The 18205-nt window shown below is 40.9% G+C and overlaps 3 protein-coding genes across 3 annotated transcripts in view; 2 read left to right on the top strand and 1 right to left on the bottom strand.

The window, feature by feature from the left end:
* Window positions 1-2756, top strand: part of LOC109480239 (collagen alpha-1(I) chain-like) — a 3148-nt gene extending 392 nt beyond the window's left edge. Inside the window, exons 2-5 of the mRNA XM_019782391.1 lie at window positions 17-211; window positions 415-2034; window positions 2143-2420; window positions 2667-2756. Coding sequence (XP_019637950.1) covers window positions 17-211; window positions 415-2034; window positions 2143-2420; window positions 2667-2756 — 2183 coding nt within the window. The remainder of the gene's footprint in view (window positions 1-16; window positions 212-414; window positions 2035-2142; window positions 2421-2666) is intronic.
* A 2863-nt stretch (window positions 2757-5619) lies between these two features.
* On the top strand, window positions 5620-9750 carry LOC109480487 (cathepsin L1-like). Its single transcript, XM_019782691.1, has 6 exons — window positions 5620-5715; window positions 6053-6222; window positions 6821-7013; window positions 7662-7867; window positions 8628-8862; window positions 9458-9750. Exons 2-6 carry the CDS (start codon window positions 6109-6111, stop codon window positions 9544-9546), a joined length of 837 nt encoding a protein of 278 aa, XP_019638250.1. The 5' UTR covers window positions 5620-5715; window positions 6053-6108; the 3' UTR covers window positions 9547-9750.
* Window positions 9751-9811: 61 nt separating this feature from the next.
* Window positions 9812-17811, bottom strand: LOC109480228 (fibrillin-2-like). Its single transcript, XM_019782380.1, has 7 exons — window positions 17734-17811; window positions 16886-17027; window positions 12759-12875; window positions 12454-12567; window positions 11953-12075; window positions 11083-11196; window positions 9812-10800 (listed from the first exon to the last, which is right to left on the bottom strand). The coding sequence occupies exons 1-7, from the start codon at window positions 17809-17811 to the stop codon at window positions 9950-9952; spliced, it is 1539 nt and encodes a 512-aa protein (XP_019637939.1). The 3' UTR covers window positions 9812-9949.
* Window positions 17812-18205: the final 394 nt, after the last annotated feature.

The following is an 18205-nucleotide window of genomic DNA, read 5'->3' as shown; positions in this document are numbered from 1 at the left end:
CCCCCTGGACCGCCAGGACCTTTGGGGCCGCGGGGACGACCCGGACCCGAGGGACCTCCTGGACGACGTCGACCCTATCCTTTGGGACTCCTTGGACGACCTGGACCTATGGGACCCCCTGGACCGCCAGGACCTTTGGGGCCCCGGGGACGACCCGGACCCGAGGGACCTCCTGGACGACTTCGACCCTATCCTTTGGGACTCCCTGGACGCCCTGTCGTATGAGACTCGCTGGACGACCATGTCCTGTGGGACTCCCTGGACGACCTGGACCTGTGGGACCCACTGGACCACCCGGATCTGTGGGACCCCCTGGACGACCCGGACATGTCGGACCTATTGGACAACTCGGACATCTGGGACCCCCTGGACGAGCTGGACCTGTGGGACCTCCTGGAAAACCTGGACCTGTAGGACCTCCTGGAAAACCCGGACCTGTGGGGTTCCCTGGACGACCCGGACCTGTGGGACCCCCTGCATTGCCAGGACCTTTAGGATTCCCTGGACCTATGGGACCTCCTGGAAAACCGGAACCTGCTGGACCTCCTGGAAAACCCAGACCTGTGGAACCTCCTGGAAAACCCGAACCTGTGGGACCTCCTGGAAAACCCAAACCTATGGGACCTCCTGGAAAACCCGAACCTGTGGGACCTCCTGGAAAACCCGAACCTATGGGACCTCCTGGAAAACCCGAGCCTGTTGGACCTCCTGGAAAACCCGAACCTGTGGGACCTCCTGGAAAACCCGAACCTTTGGGACCTCCTGGAAAAAAACCTGAACCTACGAGACCTCCTGGAAAACCCGAACATATGGGACCTCCTGGAAAACCCAGACCCGTGGAACCTCTTGAAAAACCCAAACCTATGGGACCTCCTGGTAAACCCAGACCTGTGGGACCTCTTGGAAAACCCGAACCTACGGGACCCCCTGGAAATCCCGGGGCTGTTGGACCTCCTGGAAAAACCGAACCTGTGGGACCTCCTGGTAAACCCGAACCTATGGGACCTCCTGGTAAACCCGAACCTATGGGACCTCCTGGTAAACCCGAACCTACGAGACCTCCTGGAAAACCCGAACCTATGGGACCTCCTGGAAAACCCAGACCAGTGGAACCTCCTGGAAAACCCAAACCTATGGGATCTCCTGGAAACCCCGAACCTATGGGACCTCTTGGTAAACCCGAACCTACGGGACCCCTTGGAAAACCCGAGGTTGTTGGACCTCCAGGGAAACCCGAACCTATGGGACCTCCTGGAAAATCCGAACCTATGGGACCTCCTGGAAAACCCGAACCTATGGGACCTCCTGGAAAACCCAAACCTATGGGACCTCCTGGAAAACCCGAACCTATGGGACCTCCTGGAAAACCCGAACCTGTTGGACCTCCTGGAAAACCCGAACCTATGGGACCTACTGGAAAACCCGGACCTATGGGACCTACTGGAAAACCCAGACCTGTGGGACCTCCTGGAAAACCCGAACCTATGGGACCTCCCGGAAAAGCCGAACCTATGGGACCTACTGGTAAACCCGAACCTGTGGGACCCCCTGGAAAACCCGAAACCGTTGAACCTCCAGGAAAACCCGAACCTATGGGACCTGGAAAACCCGAACCTATGGGACCTCCTGGAAAACCCGAACCTGTGGGACCTCCTGGAAAACCCGAACCTATGGGACCTACTGGAAAACCCGAACCTATGGGACCTACTGGAAAACCCGAACCTGTGGGACCCCCTGGAAAACCCAAAGTCGTTGGACCTCCTGGAAAACCCGAACCTATGGGACCTCCTGGAAAACCCGAACCTACGGGACTCCGTGGAAAACCCGAACCTATGGGACCTCCTGGAAAACCCGAACCTACGGGACTCCGTGGAAAACCCGAACCTACGGGACCTCCTGGAAAACCCGAACCTGTGGAACCTCCTGGACAACCCGGATTTTCTGCCCCCGGACAATACGGACCTTCTGCTTCAGGACAACCTACACCTCTCGGTCCCATTGGACAGCTTGGAAAACCAGGCCACCAGATTACAGGTGAGACACCGATAAATTGTAAAGATACTAAAGGAAGTGAATTTTTCAATACCAAAATAATTGTAAATGATTTTACAACAAATCAGGCCATTATCTTCTCTATTCTAGGTACTCGTGACGGAGACTGCAAAGTCGGATACAAACTACTCGCTGGGACTTGCTTCAAACTTAATGTCAACGAAATGCAGTACTTCGAAGCCAAGATGGCCTGTAAGAGGGAGGGAGCGAGACTAGCCATGCCTAAAACAAAAGAACTGGACCAGGCTCTGAGGAATCTGGTCTTCAAGGAAGGACAAAACCTGAACTATTGGATCGGCATGAGGGAAGTTGAGGGTCATCAGTGGCAATGGGATGATGGGTCAAGTCTGCGCAGCACCGTATACAAGGTACATCGACACGCCTTATTTGCTGTTGTTTACCTAAAAGAACTAGAATCCTTTAATTGATTTTATCAAATGCAGAAACGAAGTCTTTCCTTATAACTGGTATTATATCTTACATAACTAATTTAATATGTTTTATATCATTGTACAAGTACCTCAAATATGATGTTTATTTAACAGGGATGGAATCCAGGAGAGCCAAATCACACAGAGCGTGGGTGGTTACTTGTTAATGAACTGTGTGCGCAGTACTGGTCAGGAGTCACTGGTTCTCCTATGTGGGACGATACTGCATGCAGTTATAAGGCTCGGCCTATCTGCCAAGCCCCTCATCCATAAATGGGGATGAGTCAGACAGCTAAGCATTTCCTTAGGCCACAGCAAGTAATTTGTATGGATGACATCAGCGCGCGCATTGATTTTCGCCTGATTTTGAAAAAAAAATTGTTGCCCTTTGACAGTGGTCAACATGCCTTGCCATGGAACGTGTATGGCAGATAAACATGAAGAGAGGAGACAAGGCTCTGATTTATTGTTTTGACTTTGATGCAATTATGTATTTCATTCCTTTTATATGTTCCCACTGAATCAAAACCATTTGTACAATGATTGAAAACTTTCCTTTTTCAAAGTTGTTTAAGTGACAAATGGATGTTGTGATAGTTGGCAGTAAAGTTAGCACAATTTAACAGGGTTCATGATTCAAATTTTCAAAATATAGGAATCTTGTTTTTTTACCCTCTCGAATTAATTTTGGTGTCTGCGAAGGATGTCATCCATAAAATTTCCTTGGTGTGGCCTTACTAGTAAAGCTTGCCAAATATCAGCATTTAGATGTCAGGAATTAGAAGATCTCACCTAAAATATTACTTTTTTCAACTCATAATCTTAAACCACGTTGTCTTTGTTAAACAATGTCAATGGACTGACTGGTGCTTGTTTGAACCCCTGTTTAGACCAATTCTGTATCCCATTTTTGAATGGTTTGAAAATAATCCTATAATATAATATAATATAATATAATACATATTATAGATTGTCTCCTTTCCAACCTAAAAGTAACATCAATTTATCCAATTTGAATGTTTCTTTTCTCCTCCGAAAAATTTGATTTTGCATTGTAAATTAGCGATAATTAATTCTTTTTAGTCTGCCAAGGCTAATAAATCCTTATGTCTTACATATGTCTAATTCAAACATGTACAAAAATCAAATAGATATAGCCACAAATCTAGGGGGGGGGTCAAATGAGACTTACGTACGGACTCATCAGTTGATTTTGTGATACATGTACTCAAGCTCATGTTGTTTAGTGGAAATGGTGTTTTACATATGGCCTGCTAATTAATAATCATAATCTTAGATCTAATGTTAGACATATGTACTCAAGCTCATACTGTTTAGTGGAAATGGTGTTTTACATATGAGCCACTAATAATCATAATCTTAGATCTAATATTAGTATCTAATATTATGTACTCAAGCTCATGTTGTTTAGTGAAATGGTGTTTTACATATGACCCACTAGTAATCATAATCTTAGATCTAATATTAGACATATGTACTCATGCTCATGTTGTTTAGTGGAAATGGTGTTTTACATATGACCCACTAATAATCATAATCTTATATAGATCTAATATTAGACATATGTACTCATGCTCATGTTGTTTAGTGGAAATGGTGTTTTACATATGACCCTCTACTAATAATACGAATTTCAATTCAACTGAAAAAATACCAACAAGTCATAATCATAAAATCTGTCCACATGTTAATTGAAATAGTACATGAAAATTTATGTAGAAACTAACATGTATGTGATATTATGAAACCCATATTTCTAATGTAATTGTAGAGTTTATCCTTTAATAATATGATATAATATGAATCTTTATTGCATGTTCTTTCCCAGATGGGCTAAATGCACAAATGTGACCAAATGTGGTCGAGAGGATGAAAACATGAGTATTGCATACTGGAACGCTATATTCTAATGCTAAGTGCTAGGAGTCTATATATTACAACAATACTATATACTAGCTATCATCTATTGTTTGATGATCTTATCTCATCTATTGTTTAGTGATCTTATCTGATGCCTCTACTCGTGATGTTACTTAATGCTTGTATACTATTAGTGGATGTGTTAACGTTAGTATTGAGTATTCAGCAGGTCACTTTTTACAAGTGAATGTAAGAAAAATGTGTTGCTAAGAGCTGACACAAATTGCTTCAAAGTTTCAAGCACTAACTGGTGAGCTTTTAGAATTATTAACTAACTGTTTGGCTCTGAGAGAGACCACAATGCATCACACTGCAATGCGCACTTGAAACTGTGAACTGATTCATTGATGTACCAATTTTCAATATGCTAAGCGAACAGAACGACAATGTAAGAATTCCAACGTAGCTTTTTTAAATAAAAACGTGAAAAACTCCAATTGTTGGATTTATCACTTGATATGTTTTAACACTGCTTTTTAGTATAAGGAAAAGGCGCATGACGATAAGATAAATAACACCATTATGGTGATGGTTTAATGGGTTATGCAAATGAAGTAATTTGCATTGGATATTTACTTTAAACTTGGTTATGCATTGGTCACCATTGTAAGAGGGCCCATGGGGGTTTCCAATATACCTGAGACAAGCGGTGGGAGGAGTCGTGAAGTGGGAGACTAAACCTAACCTATATAACCCCAATCGTAAGTCTATCCCTAGCCAGAACAATATTCCCAACTCTAACCCTAACCCTAACTCTAATATAAACCCTAACCCTAGCCCTAAACACCTGACCTCTCACGTATGTGGGAGCTCAAGAATTTGGCTCAACAACGGGGGCCTCATAAGCTTGTGTCCAGGCTATCGTGGTTGGGGCAGGCTTTCTTCGGGACTCTAATAGTTTTCCCCCGCCCAGTACAACATGCCGCCCGGTAGGAGGACGAATAGTCGATCGTGGTGGGCCTAATCAAACTCCTGCCGTTAAAAACCTACCAGGGAACCTAGCTCAGGCGGGCGGGGAAGGGCTCCTGCAGCCCCGAAGAAAACCCGCCCAACGACGACTCGTGTGGATACCAGGTTAGCGGCCTCGCGGTGCAAAGGTCCCAGTCCTGTGGACATCATGTGAACTTTGTGTCAACACGTTGCGCAACAAGCAATCGTTACAATATAGGACAAAACAAGATGGCGGTCGCAGCTCTTACGGTGTACCGTCTGATTGTATTCTTCAGCTTTGCATTCCTGTCAACCAAAAGAACTACAAGTAATGAACTCTACGGGATAACAGAGAAAACAGGTATTCATGTACATCACTATAGACAACATCCCGTTGATGTAAAACTTGCTAAATAATTATTCAGGGGAAGCAGCGTTGTCAAGCTTTGAATACTAGAGGGCACACCATACAAAGGTTCATGAGGTCATAGGCATGGTTTATGACGATTACTTCAACCTATATAGCTACCTGTTCACTCAGCAAAGTTCTTGGTAGACGGACATTCAATTTAAACGATAGATGACATCCAAGCAGATGTTGGGAGGTGGCAATCGTGTCATTGTTTTTGCCGACCCTCCCATCTCTGCTTTGAGACTACACCCTGGTTACACCTTTCCTTTTAATTCTACATCAAAAGATCGAGACCTCCAATGGGAAGCGTGGAAGTTCTGGCACGGAAAGACATACTCGTCCATGGGGGAGGAAAACTACAGAAGGAAAATATGGGAGACCAACCTGACCGCCATCTTTACCCACAATGCCGCGGGAAAGAGCTACAAAATGGCGATGAACAGTTTCGGTGACCAGGTAAGTTGAATCTTATTATGCCCTGAGCAACTAAAGATTTTAACTACATCATTTCAGCCACAACACTCACTATTAAGACATGAGCGATTGACAACCACACCACCAGGTAACAAATGTGTTGCCTTTTCAGTAGACATCCCAGAGTGCATTGCGAACTGAACGGCTGCCATTGCTGTTTGGCTTGACCTTGGCAGCCATTCATAAAATCCACCGCCATCCTGGTCATATTACAAACATCATGACTTCAGGAGATGTCAGAAAAAACGCCACATGTATGACGATCACACTCACGCCATTCTGTTCCAGGGATACCCAACAAAATGGCTCATGATTACCGCCCTCTGTAAAATCACGCGAGCTCTCGCCGGATCGTGCTCTCGCGAGACCAGATTCAAAATGGCGGCGGTATTTGGAAAGGTGTCTATTGCGCAACCGGTGGCCAGAATGAAGATGTCAACGCTATAGGCGAGATCGCTTTGGTAACCAAAGCTTCAGCTGGCAAAGCTTTAACTGATGCTGCATGGTATGGTTGAGATATCTCTAAATGCCTTATGTACATTCTACTGACAGATTATATGTACACTATTGACACATCTAGGAGCAACTCTACCCCAAAGAAAAGCTGAGATACCCTACCTATCGAGTTGACGCTGAGTCAGCCAGCCTGCACCACGCGGTTGCCATGGAGATGACCCAGCCTGCACCCTCCCTGGATTGGCGGGAAAAAGGAGTGGTTACGCCTGTGAAGGACCAAGGCATGCTGGGAAAGGTCATGGCTTACGCCATTACAGGTGACGTAATCTAACACTAGAAATGTAACATTTGCAAAGCAAATAGATAATGTTCACCTTCGCATATGGTCTGCTCTAGATCTGTTACTCAAACACATATGCATATGCAGTTTGCAACGTTATGTAACCCAGCACTAGTTACCATGGCAACAGACGTCTGGTTCAGGCCATTGATCTTATTTGTTTGGAGAAGAAGGAGAAGAAACAGAGCAAAAACAATATGTTTTTCCTTCTGCAAAGGTAAACATATTAGTAGGGAAGAGTGGCATTTTACTTCATAAACTTCTTATAATTAAAACAAGAGGAAGCACTTGTCTTCATCAATGCAGAATTTTCATTATTTTGGACCATAAATTTGGATGATAATTGTTAGCGCCGCAAATAAGCATATTTACAGATGTACTTCAAAGTGAGTTTTGTAAGGTTTGTAATGTTAAGTATATACGTGTATCTTTATTGCTTTTAGATTTCTTTTGATTCTAAATTATACTGCATTTTACCCAATGAAGGCCGACATTGTATGTTGTGTCTTGCAACAAACCATTCACCCATTCATGCATTCACCTATACATCAATAAAGTCAGGGAAATCTATATACAACAGTTGAATTTTTAAAAGGTTAATCAAATTATCCGTCTGCACCAATAGAATCACTGGAATCCTTCCACGCTATCCAGACCGGTAACCTGATACCACTTAGTGCCCAGGAAGTGGCGGATTGTTGCCCGGATGTTGACTTTGCCATTGGTTATGACTGTATCATCAACAAGACAAAAGGGCTATGCAGTGCTGCGGACTACCCGACTCAACCACCGGGCCAGTGCAACGCACATTTGTGCAGTGCAGTTGCAACGGTAAGGCCTGCTTTTCCAAAACTGGGCGTGGCCCAAAAGCTTGTGGTGACGTCACAAAAAATTTGCATAAATTACCACATGTTATTTATCTTCAAAATATTTATGTTTACCGAAGGAAAACCTTCTGTTTTTGTTCAGTTTCTTGAATCCTCTTCTTCTTCGTCAATGACCAGAATCGACCAGAAGTCTGTCACCATGGTAACTGGTGTTGGGTTACATAATGTTGCAAGTGTCATGTCATGTCAGAACTGAGTGTCTTTGAGTGAGAAGGCAACGTTCGAACCAGCTTTGAGGTTCCCAGAGGATGTAATTCATATAATCAAATCAACAGGGCCCTAGATTGATTAGTTTATGTTTCCGCCATCCACTTCTTGTGAAGCTGCTATGTTATGCTAATTTGTGGTTAGACAGGCCGACCCATTCAGATCCAAATCAACGTCGCTGTAAAGTACAACAATAAGCACAGAAATCGTTTCCTTCCACATCGAACCCTTTTTTTTTTAAACTGACACTAATTCCAGGTGAACAATCATACACCAGAGTTTGCAAATTATGTAACTGAACTGAAGTTTTCTTCCTTTTTGCATGCAATAGTGTCAAAACACAGTACACAGTCTTACCTAACCACAAGACAGTCGACATTTTCAAGTACAACAATCAGTAGAAATCGTTTTCTTCCAAATTTCTTACAACTGACACATCCTCCAGTAGAAAAATTATACCTGACACCTAGAGTCTACTTTCTTTCTATGTGTTATAGTGTAAAAACACGATACACGTCTTACCTGACCACGAGAAAGTCGACATGGTTCACGCTGTCAACACTACCCCCGTAGTTGTAATAGTAGACGCCAGCCTATCGTCATTCCTGATGTACACCAGTGGAATCTACGATGACCCTGACTGTTCCGCTTCCCAGCTGGATCACGCTCTTGTACTTGTCGGCTACGGTAGTTCTGAAGGAAAAGACTACTGGATTTGTCGTAATTCTTGGGGTGGGTATTTTTATTCTTACTAGGAGACAACAGACCGATCCTGATGACTGTCAATCATAATTAACAGTTCGACCAATGGTGTCATGGCAATCAACAGTTCGACCAATGGCGCTATGGCAATCAACAGTTCCACCAATGGCGCCATGGCAATCAACAGTTCGACCAACGGCGCCATGGCAATTAACAGTTCGACCAATGGCCCCATGGCAATTAACAGTTCTACCAATGGTGCCATGGCAATTCGACCAATAAGAAAGAGGCTGCATGTTCGTCATATATTATTTGCATTTCTATGCTTTTATTTTGCTGTTGAGGAAACCGCCCTTAAATTAAGGTTGTAACACCAAATTATTTCTCCTTAGGTTTTCGCTGAATCAAATAAACAAGCGCAAACATATGAATCCATACATGATTTTATATCTTTAGATCTATTCACAGATAAACCAACCAATAAGAACACAGCATCCTTTCCAAAGATAATAAGATTAAACAATATACATTCTTAGCTGCAAAACTTATCCACAAACCACTGCAAAACATGGTTAATGTTTCTGGGTATAACCCATATTATTTTCTGATGTTTTGTTCACCATAGGCCCAGCTTGGGGTGAAGACGGCTATATCCGGATTGTACGGGGAAAGAACATGTGTGGGATTGCTGCAAGGGCTTTCTATCCCGCATGAGGGAGCTACTACGCACGGAGACTACTACTAACTATACATTATTTCCTAAAATACGAGTGATATTTGCATAGCTCTTGTTGTTTTTATAAGAAATGCTAGAAAAATGTTACAAAGATGAAACAAAGCAATGCCATTGCCTTTAATTTCATGAATATCAGTGTCATTTCGGCAACTTTAAATAGAATAAAATATCTGATTACAAAAGTATATTTTTCCATAGCTTTTAATTTTACTATCAAACTCTAAATTTGAATATCATACATCTCATTTTTACAAGTTTTTACAAGTTTTCATAATGATGTTTGTAGGTTGAGCTGAATTGAAGGCTTTGTAATAGATGCCATCGAAAAATATGCCTTTGGAATTCGAATATCATACATCTCATGTATACAAGCGTTCATAGCTACTGTTCGAATGAAGTTGAGTACTCGGCAATGATGTTTGTAGGTTGAGCTGAGTTGTAGGCCTTGTAGTAGATGTCATCGAAAAAGAATCCTTTGATATCGACTTGGGCACGATGCAGTGCAACAAAGTTCAGCCTGTTGACGTACAAGTATCTTCCTTCGTCGTAGTGCTTGGTCTTGAAGTATGCCCCGTGTGGTGTGTTTGGGGAGGGAACCCCGTTGACTTTGTAGGACCACTCGTCCTTGTAGTCTTCGGGCTTCGCTCGGAGGGTCATCTCAACGTGGTGCCACTGCAGAGGGTCGAGATTTTCAGCTACAGTCGTGTATATGAAGCCAAAGTCCTCTCCGCAATCCTTCGTAGTCGCGCATTGTTCGTAGCTTGGATGGCTCTCCCTCGTTCTTACGGTTATTTTGCTGCGACGCACGTTTGGAAAGCTGATTTCGAGATAGTTTGAGGAAGCCTCCGTCCCGTCTGGGTCCCCGGCTGCGACAAGAATACGCGAACCGTCGCCATATTGGTTGGTGTAATTTTTAGCGGCCTTGAACCAAAATGATGCATAGAACGAATCAGCATCTGCGTCGTAGCTTCCGTCACTTCTCCCTACTTTTACGGTCAACCCAGGCGAAAAAGGGAACCCAGAGCCGTAGGCGTTTAGAAACAGGCCTCTTTTGTAGTGCCAGGAGAAGCTACCACTGTGGTAGCTCTCGTTTGTGATGGCCTGCCCTACGTTGTTACCGGGGCATATGTTGTTGACAGGGAAAGGGAAGAAGTCTGGTTGGTCACAGTCATGGGCGATGACATCACCTGCAGCTCCCGCCGACCAATCACCGTTGACGATACTGTCACCCAGTGACCAACCAGTTTCGTTGATCAGTTCGTGTGGTGGACGCACGGTTACCTCATCTATTGGACAAAGTCGAAATGATTAGGCCACAGCAAGTAATTTTTATGGATGACATCTGTGCGCGCATAAATTTTCGCCTTATTTTTGGAAAAAAAAATTGTTGCCCTCTGACAGTGGTCAACATTCCGAAAATGAGCAAAGATGTCTGTTGCCATGCCGGGACGTGGATGGCAGATAAATATGAAGATAGGAGACAAGACAAGACTAAAGATATAAGAACTCACCCCCACAACTTTCAGTTGGTAAAATGATGTTACTCCCGCACTTGCACTGAAAGCTTCCTTCTGTGTTTTCGCACTGTGCACCAGGAGCACAGGGTTGTCCCAAACATTCATCCACATCTGAAAGAAGAAATGCCAAAGTTATAAAGGATCATGAATGTATCAATCACAAATAAGTATTATTTGTATTTATTTAATTCGCACAGTTATAAATTGAAAATGTAAACAAACTAAATAAAACCAAATAATGTGCAGGAGGGGAAGAAAGCCTTCAGGGCTTGTATAAGTTCTTCCTAACGTAAGGCTAAACCAATTTTATTTCTTGGTTAACGGATTCGCCCGCTTCATTTTTTCTGATTTACAAAAAAAAAAAATTCAGAATCAACTGCGAAATGCTCATATTTTGTTGCCCTGAACAGTTGAAAACAGTCCTTTTCTTCCTAGTTGTTACAGCTATTCCGTCTTTCAATGCAATGGCATCATTAAAAGTTCAAAATTCATTGTTTAAATTTTGAACCAGCCTGGTGTGTTGACTTCAGGGCTCCTATCGTACCATTTTTGGCCATAATAGGATGCCTAGGCCTGTTTTTAATTTTTTTTCGCCCACTCGCTCCATTATTTTTGTAGAAAAATCCGGTAACCAAGAAATTTAATTGATGTGGTCTAATGACGAAATGAAAGTTATGAGATCAATATGATAAATGTAAATGAATTAACGGAAAAACTATAATGAAAACTAATACATATGAATGAATATCATAACTAATATAGTGAATATCATAACTACTATAGTAAAGTTTCAAAGTGGTCAAAAGTGGTCAAAGTTTGATAAATAACTGTTGTAGAATATCTGAAGTCTGTGAAAAAAATACTGACCGACACAGTTTGTCGAACCGTCGCTCACCCATCCGGAGGCGCATGCGCACACGTAGCTGCCAACTGTGTTGCTGCAGTCAGCGTTCTCACCGCAAGGGGTCCCCACGAGACACTCGTCGATATCTAAGATTAGTATTCGTAAAGTAAACTAAAATTAATGTCGTCGTTTGGAAATGAATTACAATGAACTATATATAGAAATAACTAGAACAGTAACATTTGCAAAGAAATGCGTAATGTTTACCTTCGCACATGGTCTGCTCTGTTAATTCTTACTCAAACACATTCACATATATGGTGACAGGAGTCTAAATCCCTCCTGCTATAAAATTGCAACATGATGTAACCCAACACCAGTTACCAGTTACCATGGCGCCAGCCGTCTGGTTTAGGTCATTGACCTTTTTGGTTTGGAGAAGAAGAGGAAACTGAGCAAAAACAATGTGTTTTCCTTCGGTAAACATAATAATAGCTACTCTGTATTCCTAAGAAAAAATGCACCTTTGCAGCCGTCGTTGTCATCATATCCCTCGTTACAGGCACAAGTGAAGCCTCCATCGGTGTTGCTGCAGGTCCCCTGTTCCCCGCAAGGAGACGCTTTGCACTCGTCAATATCTGGAATTTTGGAGACATTCTTTTTTAATGCTAATCTACTTGAATCCCTTACAAGGGTAATTGTATATCTATACAGAAGGCTAAAATTAGTTTTACATGTTCAAACGTCGTTTTTGTGTACATGTAAATACAAACAATTGGGGATTGAACTTTTACTTGAATTTGGCTCTAAGAGGATATTGTTGACGTACCTGTCTCACATGTTTTTCCAGTCCAAGCCTCTCCACAGTTGCAGATAAAATCATCGTTTCCTTCAAAACATTCCCCGCCGTTCCTACAAGGCTGCGAGCCACAAATCCCTGCGGTACCTAGAAGCCAAGCAGAATACAATGTATTACAAACATATTACAGTCTACTGAGAACTGCTAGCACATTCTGTTATGTATATTATGTAGAATTGTTAGGCCACAGCAAGTAATTTTATGGATGACATCAGCTCGCGCATTAAGTTTCGCCTGATTTTGGAGAGAAAATAAAACATATTCTGTTGCCCTCTGACAGTGGTCAACATGCCAAAAAATGTGCAAATATTAAAGATGTCTGTTGCCATGCCGGAAGATGGATGGCAGGTAAATATCATTAGGAGAGGAGAGAAGAAAAGGCTCTGATTTATTGTTCTGTCTTTTACTTTGATGCAGTGAAGTATTTCATTCATTTTATATGTGATGTTCCCACAGAATCAAGACTATTTGTAGAATTATTGAAAACTTATACTTTAATCACAAATAGATCTTGTAATAGTTGGCAGTAAACGTAGAACAATTTAAGTATCATTTCTTGTTTAACAAGATTTATGATGTCAAAAATGTAGGACTCTTGTTTTTTGGCCCGCCTTGTTTTTTTCGACCTATCGCATTAGATTTGGAGTCTACGGAATATGTTATAGATAAAATTTACTTGCTGTGGCCTAAAATACTAAAGCGGCCCTCCTCCACTGATGCTTTTTACTAGTAGCTAGTAGAGGTACAATGTTTTTCCTCTTATAACTTTGCGCGTTTATAGCCAAGCATAGGTTCACCCCTAGTCTTCTACGATAAGAGTTATATCGTTGTAGACCTATAACATACTTTATAGGACATAACAGCCATTTAATGCCATATCAACAAGGCTGATATGTCAAACGTGATATGTATACGCAGTCTGTACATTTCAGAGATATGAAATATATGTTTACCGATCGCTTATCCAAGCCCTAAATATAACAAAATCCTATACATTAAACATTCAGATACATTTGCTGGCATGTATGTTATTGAGATTTGCCTTTGTTCTATTTTATCGTTTGTCCTAACAACAAAGTACAACCCCTTCAAAACAGTCCCTATTATCAACTTCACCTTTGTGTGGCAAAGTCAAAACAATAACATTACGACCTCCGAAATCTCTTGGTTGTCTAGCTACGTTAAAAGCTGGGTAAGCCATGGAGGGGTCATTCCTTTGTCCATAGCGTCAAAACGACGTACAGACGCCATAAAAATCTCAACGTTGACATTTATTAGGGGTAATAAAACGCTGTGTACACCTATTACTAGTCTCTCGTGCGTCTGAGCCAAGATCGTAAAACCATTATTCACACCTTAAGGGCGATGATTTAAAGCAGGGATTTTTTTTGTCATTCGCAACACATCGTTAAAGGTATACAACGTAAACTTTTGGAGACAAAATTGCAAACATTCCGCGTAACTTAGTGTTATTTACATTTAAAGCCTTCGTGCCACATTTAAGGCATTATCTCACATTTACAAACGTGTTAAAGAAGTCTGCACCAAGGTCCTCATATTTTTGGGTGGCACTGATAAATAAAACTTTGGAGACAAAATTGCAAATATTCCGCATAATGTATAGTGTTATTTACACATGCAAAGACCGTTTTTAGCACAAAATTAAGGCATTACCTCACATTTACAAACATGTTAAAGGAGTCTGCACCAAGGTCCCCATATTTTTGGGTGGCACCAATAAATAAAAGCAAATTGGATGTAAACAAAATGGCATCTGTTCGACTACGCATTTGTATGATGTCACACTTCTACCCTGAATATTGTTATGCAATGGTACAGGTTTAATCGGAATTTCTATGTAAAGAAATGAAAAGAAATTTGCCCTAATCTTACAATGAAGAACTATGAATAATTATTATAGCCTCGAAAAGGGCCACAGCCTGTGTAAAAAATTGTTGCCATAACATATTTGCCTGAGTGTGTTCCAGTCTATTTAAACTACATACTATCATTGCTAGGTGTGTCGCCTAGACGTGTCATTGGTGGACAAAATAATTAGATCAAAATTGTTGATAACTTTGATAATTAACGGAAATGATATATTATATTTCAGATTATATGTGATTGTCACGATAAGGTCTAAATTTAATTAGAATACATTGATTATTCTGTCTTAAGAATTTCTTCACACTTTTATGCGAAGAGTCAATATTGCCAATACAACATAACTAGTAGCGCTAACACGAAAACATCTGTGTAAAGAAAAGTATATTACAGTAACGACATATAGTCGGGAGCTAGGAAACATACTTCTTCTTTTGACCATTGAAACACCCAACCTGGATGAATGTAGTCTATAAAATTGGTTTATTCTTTCAGGAATAATTGTACAACCATCAGGCCGCACCAATTTAATTTCTTGGTTAACGGATTGATCACCCGCTTCATTTTTTTGTGTGATTTGCAAAAAAAAAAAAAAAAATTCAGAATCAACTGCAAAATGCTCATATTTTGCCCTGAACTGTTGAAAACAGTCCTTTCCTTCCTAGTTGTTACAGTTATTCCATCTTTCAATGCAGTGGTATCATTAAAAGTTCAAAATTCATTGTGTTAATTTTGAACCAGCCTGGTGTGTTGACTTCATGGCTCCTATCTTACCACTTTGGGCCATAATAGGATGCCTAGGCCTGTTTTTATTATTTTTTTCGCCCGCCCGCTCCATTATTTTCTAGAAAAATTCGTTAGCCAAGAAATTAAATTGGCGTGGCCTTAAAAATGATTTATTCTTTCAGGAATAAAATGTGCAACCGTAATGGTTGTATATGTACTAGAGTCTTCAAACTAGCTTAAACATAATCCATTGACTAATAACCTACTATGTATATAGGCCCGTAATTTATTTGTCAATGAATAAAATAAGATAAGGCAAAATGGTGGCAATGACACTGATTTATTTGCCACTGTATTGTAGTAACACCTTTGTTAAATACAACTAACTCATTTAGTACGCAACATTCTTTGTTCGCTGTTCTTGCCACAGTGATTAACTTAGGCCAAATCACAGCAACGTCGAGTGCTCTGTTGTATTGGAGTTTTTGTATGGTTCTTTTTAGCGTATGACGTCACTTGGAAACGTTGAATCACGTTCTGTCATTCGTGGCAAGACTAATTGACCGTCCAATCAAAAGACAGGTAAATGCGGTCGTTTGGGGGTCAACGGTAGCAAGTTTATGAAGGCCTAACTGTTGTGTAAAATTGTTTGCCATTGGTCCGTACTACACATGACTCATGAGCTACCGATCTCACTTTGAGTCTAACTATGTAAATTAGGCTCAATGTGCAAATTCAGATTTATACATTATTGATTTATGCAATATTAATACAATACAATAATTATGTTTAAAAGAGTGGTAATGGTACAAATTTTGGGTACAAAACTAGGTGAAGGAAAAACGAAATGAAGGTAAGGGTATTTAAAGTATACGTAGTTAATGTATCGCTCAATTTCTTCTAGAAATAATTTTGAACCAAGAACAACAAAGACTAACCTGCACGAAGAGTGAGTTTGCTGGACGTGTCTACCGAACTCCACACTGTAGATAGAAATTTAAGAAAACATCATTAGAAAAGAGATAGTCGTTGGCTTGGCTTCGTTAAAAAAATAATAATGAGATGCATCTAAAGAAAGAAAAAAAGTCAATCAGTAAATTTTACTATGATAGCAACTGAATAATTTGAAAACAGAGTTGCTAAGACTTAAAGATATCAGTAATGTGGAGTCCCTAACGACAACTAATGCCATTTCCGTGTCAACGAATTTAGTGACAACCTAGCCTACGTACTGAGTATATGTATGAGGCAAATAACGTACAGAATGTATGTCAGGGGCAACAATAAAGGTTTAACTATTCTCTAACATGTAGTCTCTAAGATCGAAACATTCTTTAATGTATTTTCCTATTTGAACACTGTATTGGTTATCTCCCACGAGAATGTAATTGAATTTATCTATAGGATCTAATGTATTGAAATCAGTTTAATACAGTCATGGGTTTGTACCACAAAATATATGTGTTGGGGTGAAAAAATAATCTTACCAAGAAAAGCTACGCCTGCAGCTATGAAAAGCTGAAAAATGACGATCCCAGTGAAGCACGTTATGTGACAGTCCCTGTGCCGCTTCCGTGCCGCTAGTTTCTGACGTTCCTGTGGTCGTAGCGACCATGTGTTCATCAAGTCCTATGTACAAAAGGAACATAATTTTACAATCCTATACGTTTTGCACCTTTATCTAAACATTTTACACGTTTTCTGACACATTTTTGTGCATGTTAGGGTTAGGACTTAGGGTTAGGGTTACGAACAATATAACATACATTTTTAAATACCTTTTTCAGTAGTAAAATGTGTGTTTTCATGGACGCAAAACCACGCTTATGCGAAAGTGCTATAGTGTTCCGATAGTGTTTTGAAAATGTCTAGTTAAAATCGCTTAGCTTTTTAACATTCGTATATAGAAGTGTATTGTGCTAGCATTCTTTTCTTCTGATTTTCCAACAAAATTTTTTAAAAGGACTAAACGGACTGGCATTTTCTACTGAAATTGAAGCAGAAAATATAACTCTTTTCTGCAGAAAAATTCTGCATTTGGAAGCTGAAAATGTTACGTTATTGTTTAATTAACGAAAAACAGATTTATACTTATACTTTTGGACTTCCAAAAATTGTCTAGATTTTAACGTATTTGCATATCAATCAATAGTTCGTGCTTATAAACCTGCATTTCTGCACAAGTTCTCTAGTGTCACTGACGAAAGGTAGTGGATGCTACCTGAAACGTCTGACCGTTTCCAAAATCATATCCAGTTGCCTGGTAACTGTTTTTTGGTGTAAAAAAAAGACATTATTTTCTATGCTCAAGCCTTAGTACAAAAACTTTTCTCACCTTGTCCGACCTGTCGTCAGCGTTATACAAGTTGGCCATAGCAGGGCGGCTCATTGGGTTGAACCAACGGGACTCCATGTCTGTTGTCTCGTATTGACCTCAGAAAAATACACCTCAGAGAACGGCCTAAATGCGTCGACGCCCAGCGAGGTTTCACGACAACCTGACGTTTTGTGGTCAGTTTTACGACAGTGTGAGACCACAGCAAGTAATTTTTAGCCTGTGGCTATTGACAGGATCGTCCTGTCAATAGCAGAAAATATTGCACTGCTGACAGGATCGTCCTGTCAATAGCAGAAAATATTGCACTGCTGACAGGATCGTCCTGTCAATAGCAGAAAATACTGCACTGCTGACAGGATCGTCCTGTCAATAGTAGAATAATTTGCACTGCTGACAGGATTTTTCCTGTCAGCAGTGCAAATTATTCTACTATTGACAGGATCGATAAAATTTTGGTATTTTTATTTCG

This window comes from Branchiostoma belcheri, unplaced genomic scaffold (genome assembly GCF_001625305.1).
Source record: "Branchiostoma belcheri isolate BF01 breed outbred unplaced genomic scaffold, Haploidv18h27 scaffold108, whole genome shotgun sequence".
Lineage (NCBI taxonomy): Eukaryota > Metazoa > Chordata > Leptocardii > Amphioxiformes > Branchiostomatidae > Branchiostoma > Branchiostoma belcheri.
This window is presented reverse-complemented; position numbering and strand designations above follow the sequence as displayed.

Excerpts from the sequence above, each read along its gene's own strand:
- LOC109480487 (XM_019782691.1), top strand. The coding sequence starts at position 6,109 with ATGGGGGAGGAAAACTACAGAAGGAAAATATGGGAGACCAACCTGACC. Across the intron at positions 6,223-6,820 it reads TGAACAGTTTCGGTGACCAG|GAGCAACTCTACCCCAAAGA; the intron begins GTAAGTTGAATC and ends TGACACATCTAG. Across the intron at positions 7,014-7,661 it reads CATGGCTTACGCCATTACAG|AATCACTGGAATCCTTCCAC; the intron begins GTGACGTAATCT and ends CTGCACCAATAG.
- LOC109480228 (XM_019782380.1), bottom strand. The coding sequence starts at position 17,811 with ATGGAGTCCCGTTGGTTCAACCCAATGAGCCGCCCTGCTATGGCCAAC. Across the intron at positions 12,876-16,885 it reads TGCAGGCGTAGCTTTTCTTG|GTACCGCAGGGATTTGTGGC; the intron begins GTAAGATTATTT and ends CTTGGCTTCTAG. Across the intron at positions 10,801-11,082 it reads TTTACCAACTGAAAGTTGTG|TGGGTGACAGTATCGTCAAC; the intron begins GGGGTGAGTTCT and ends CTGGTTGGTCAC.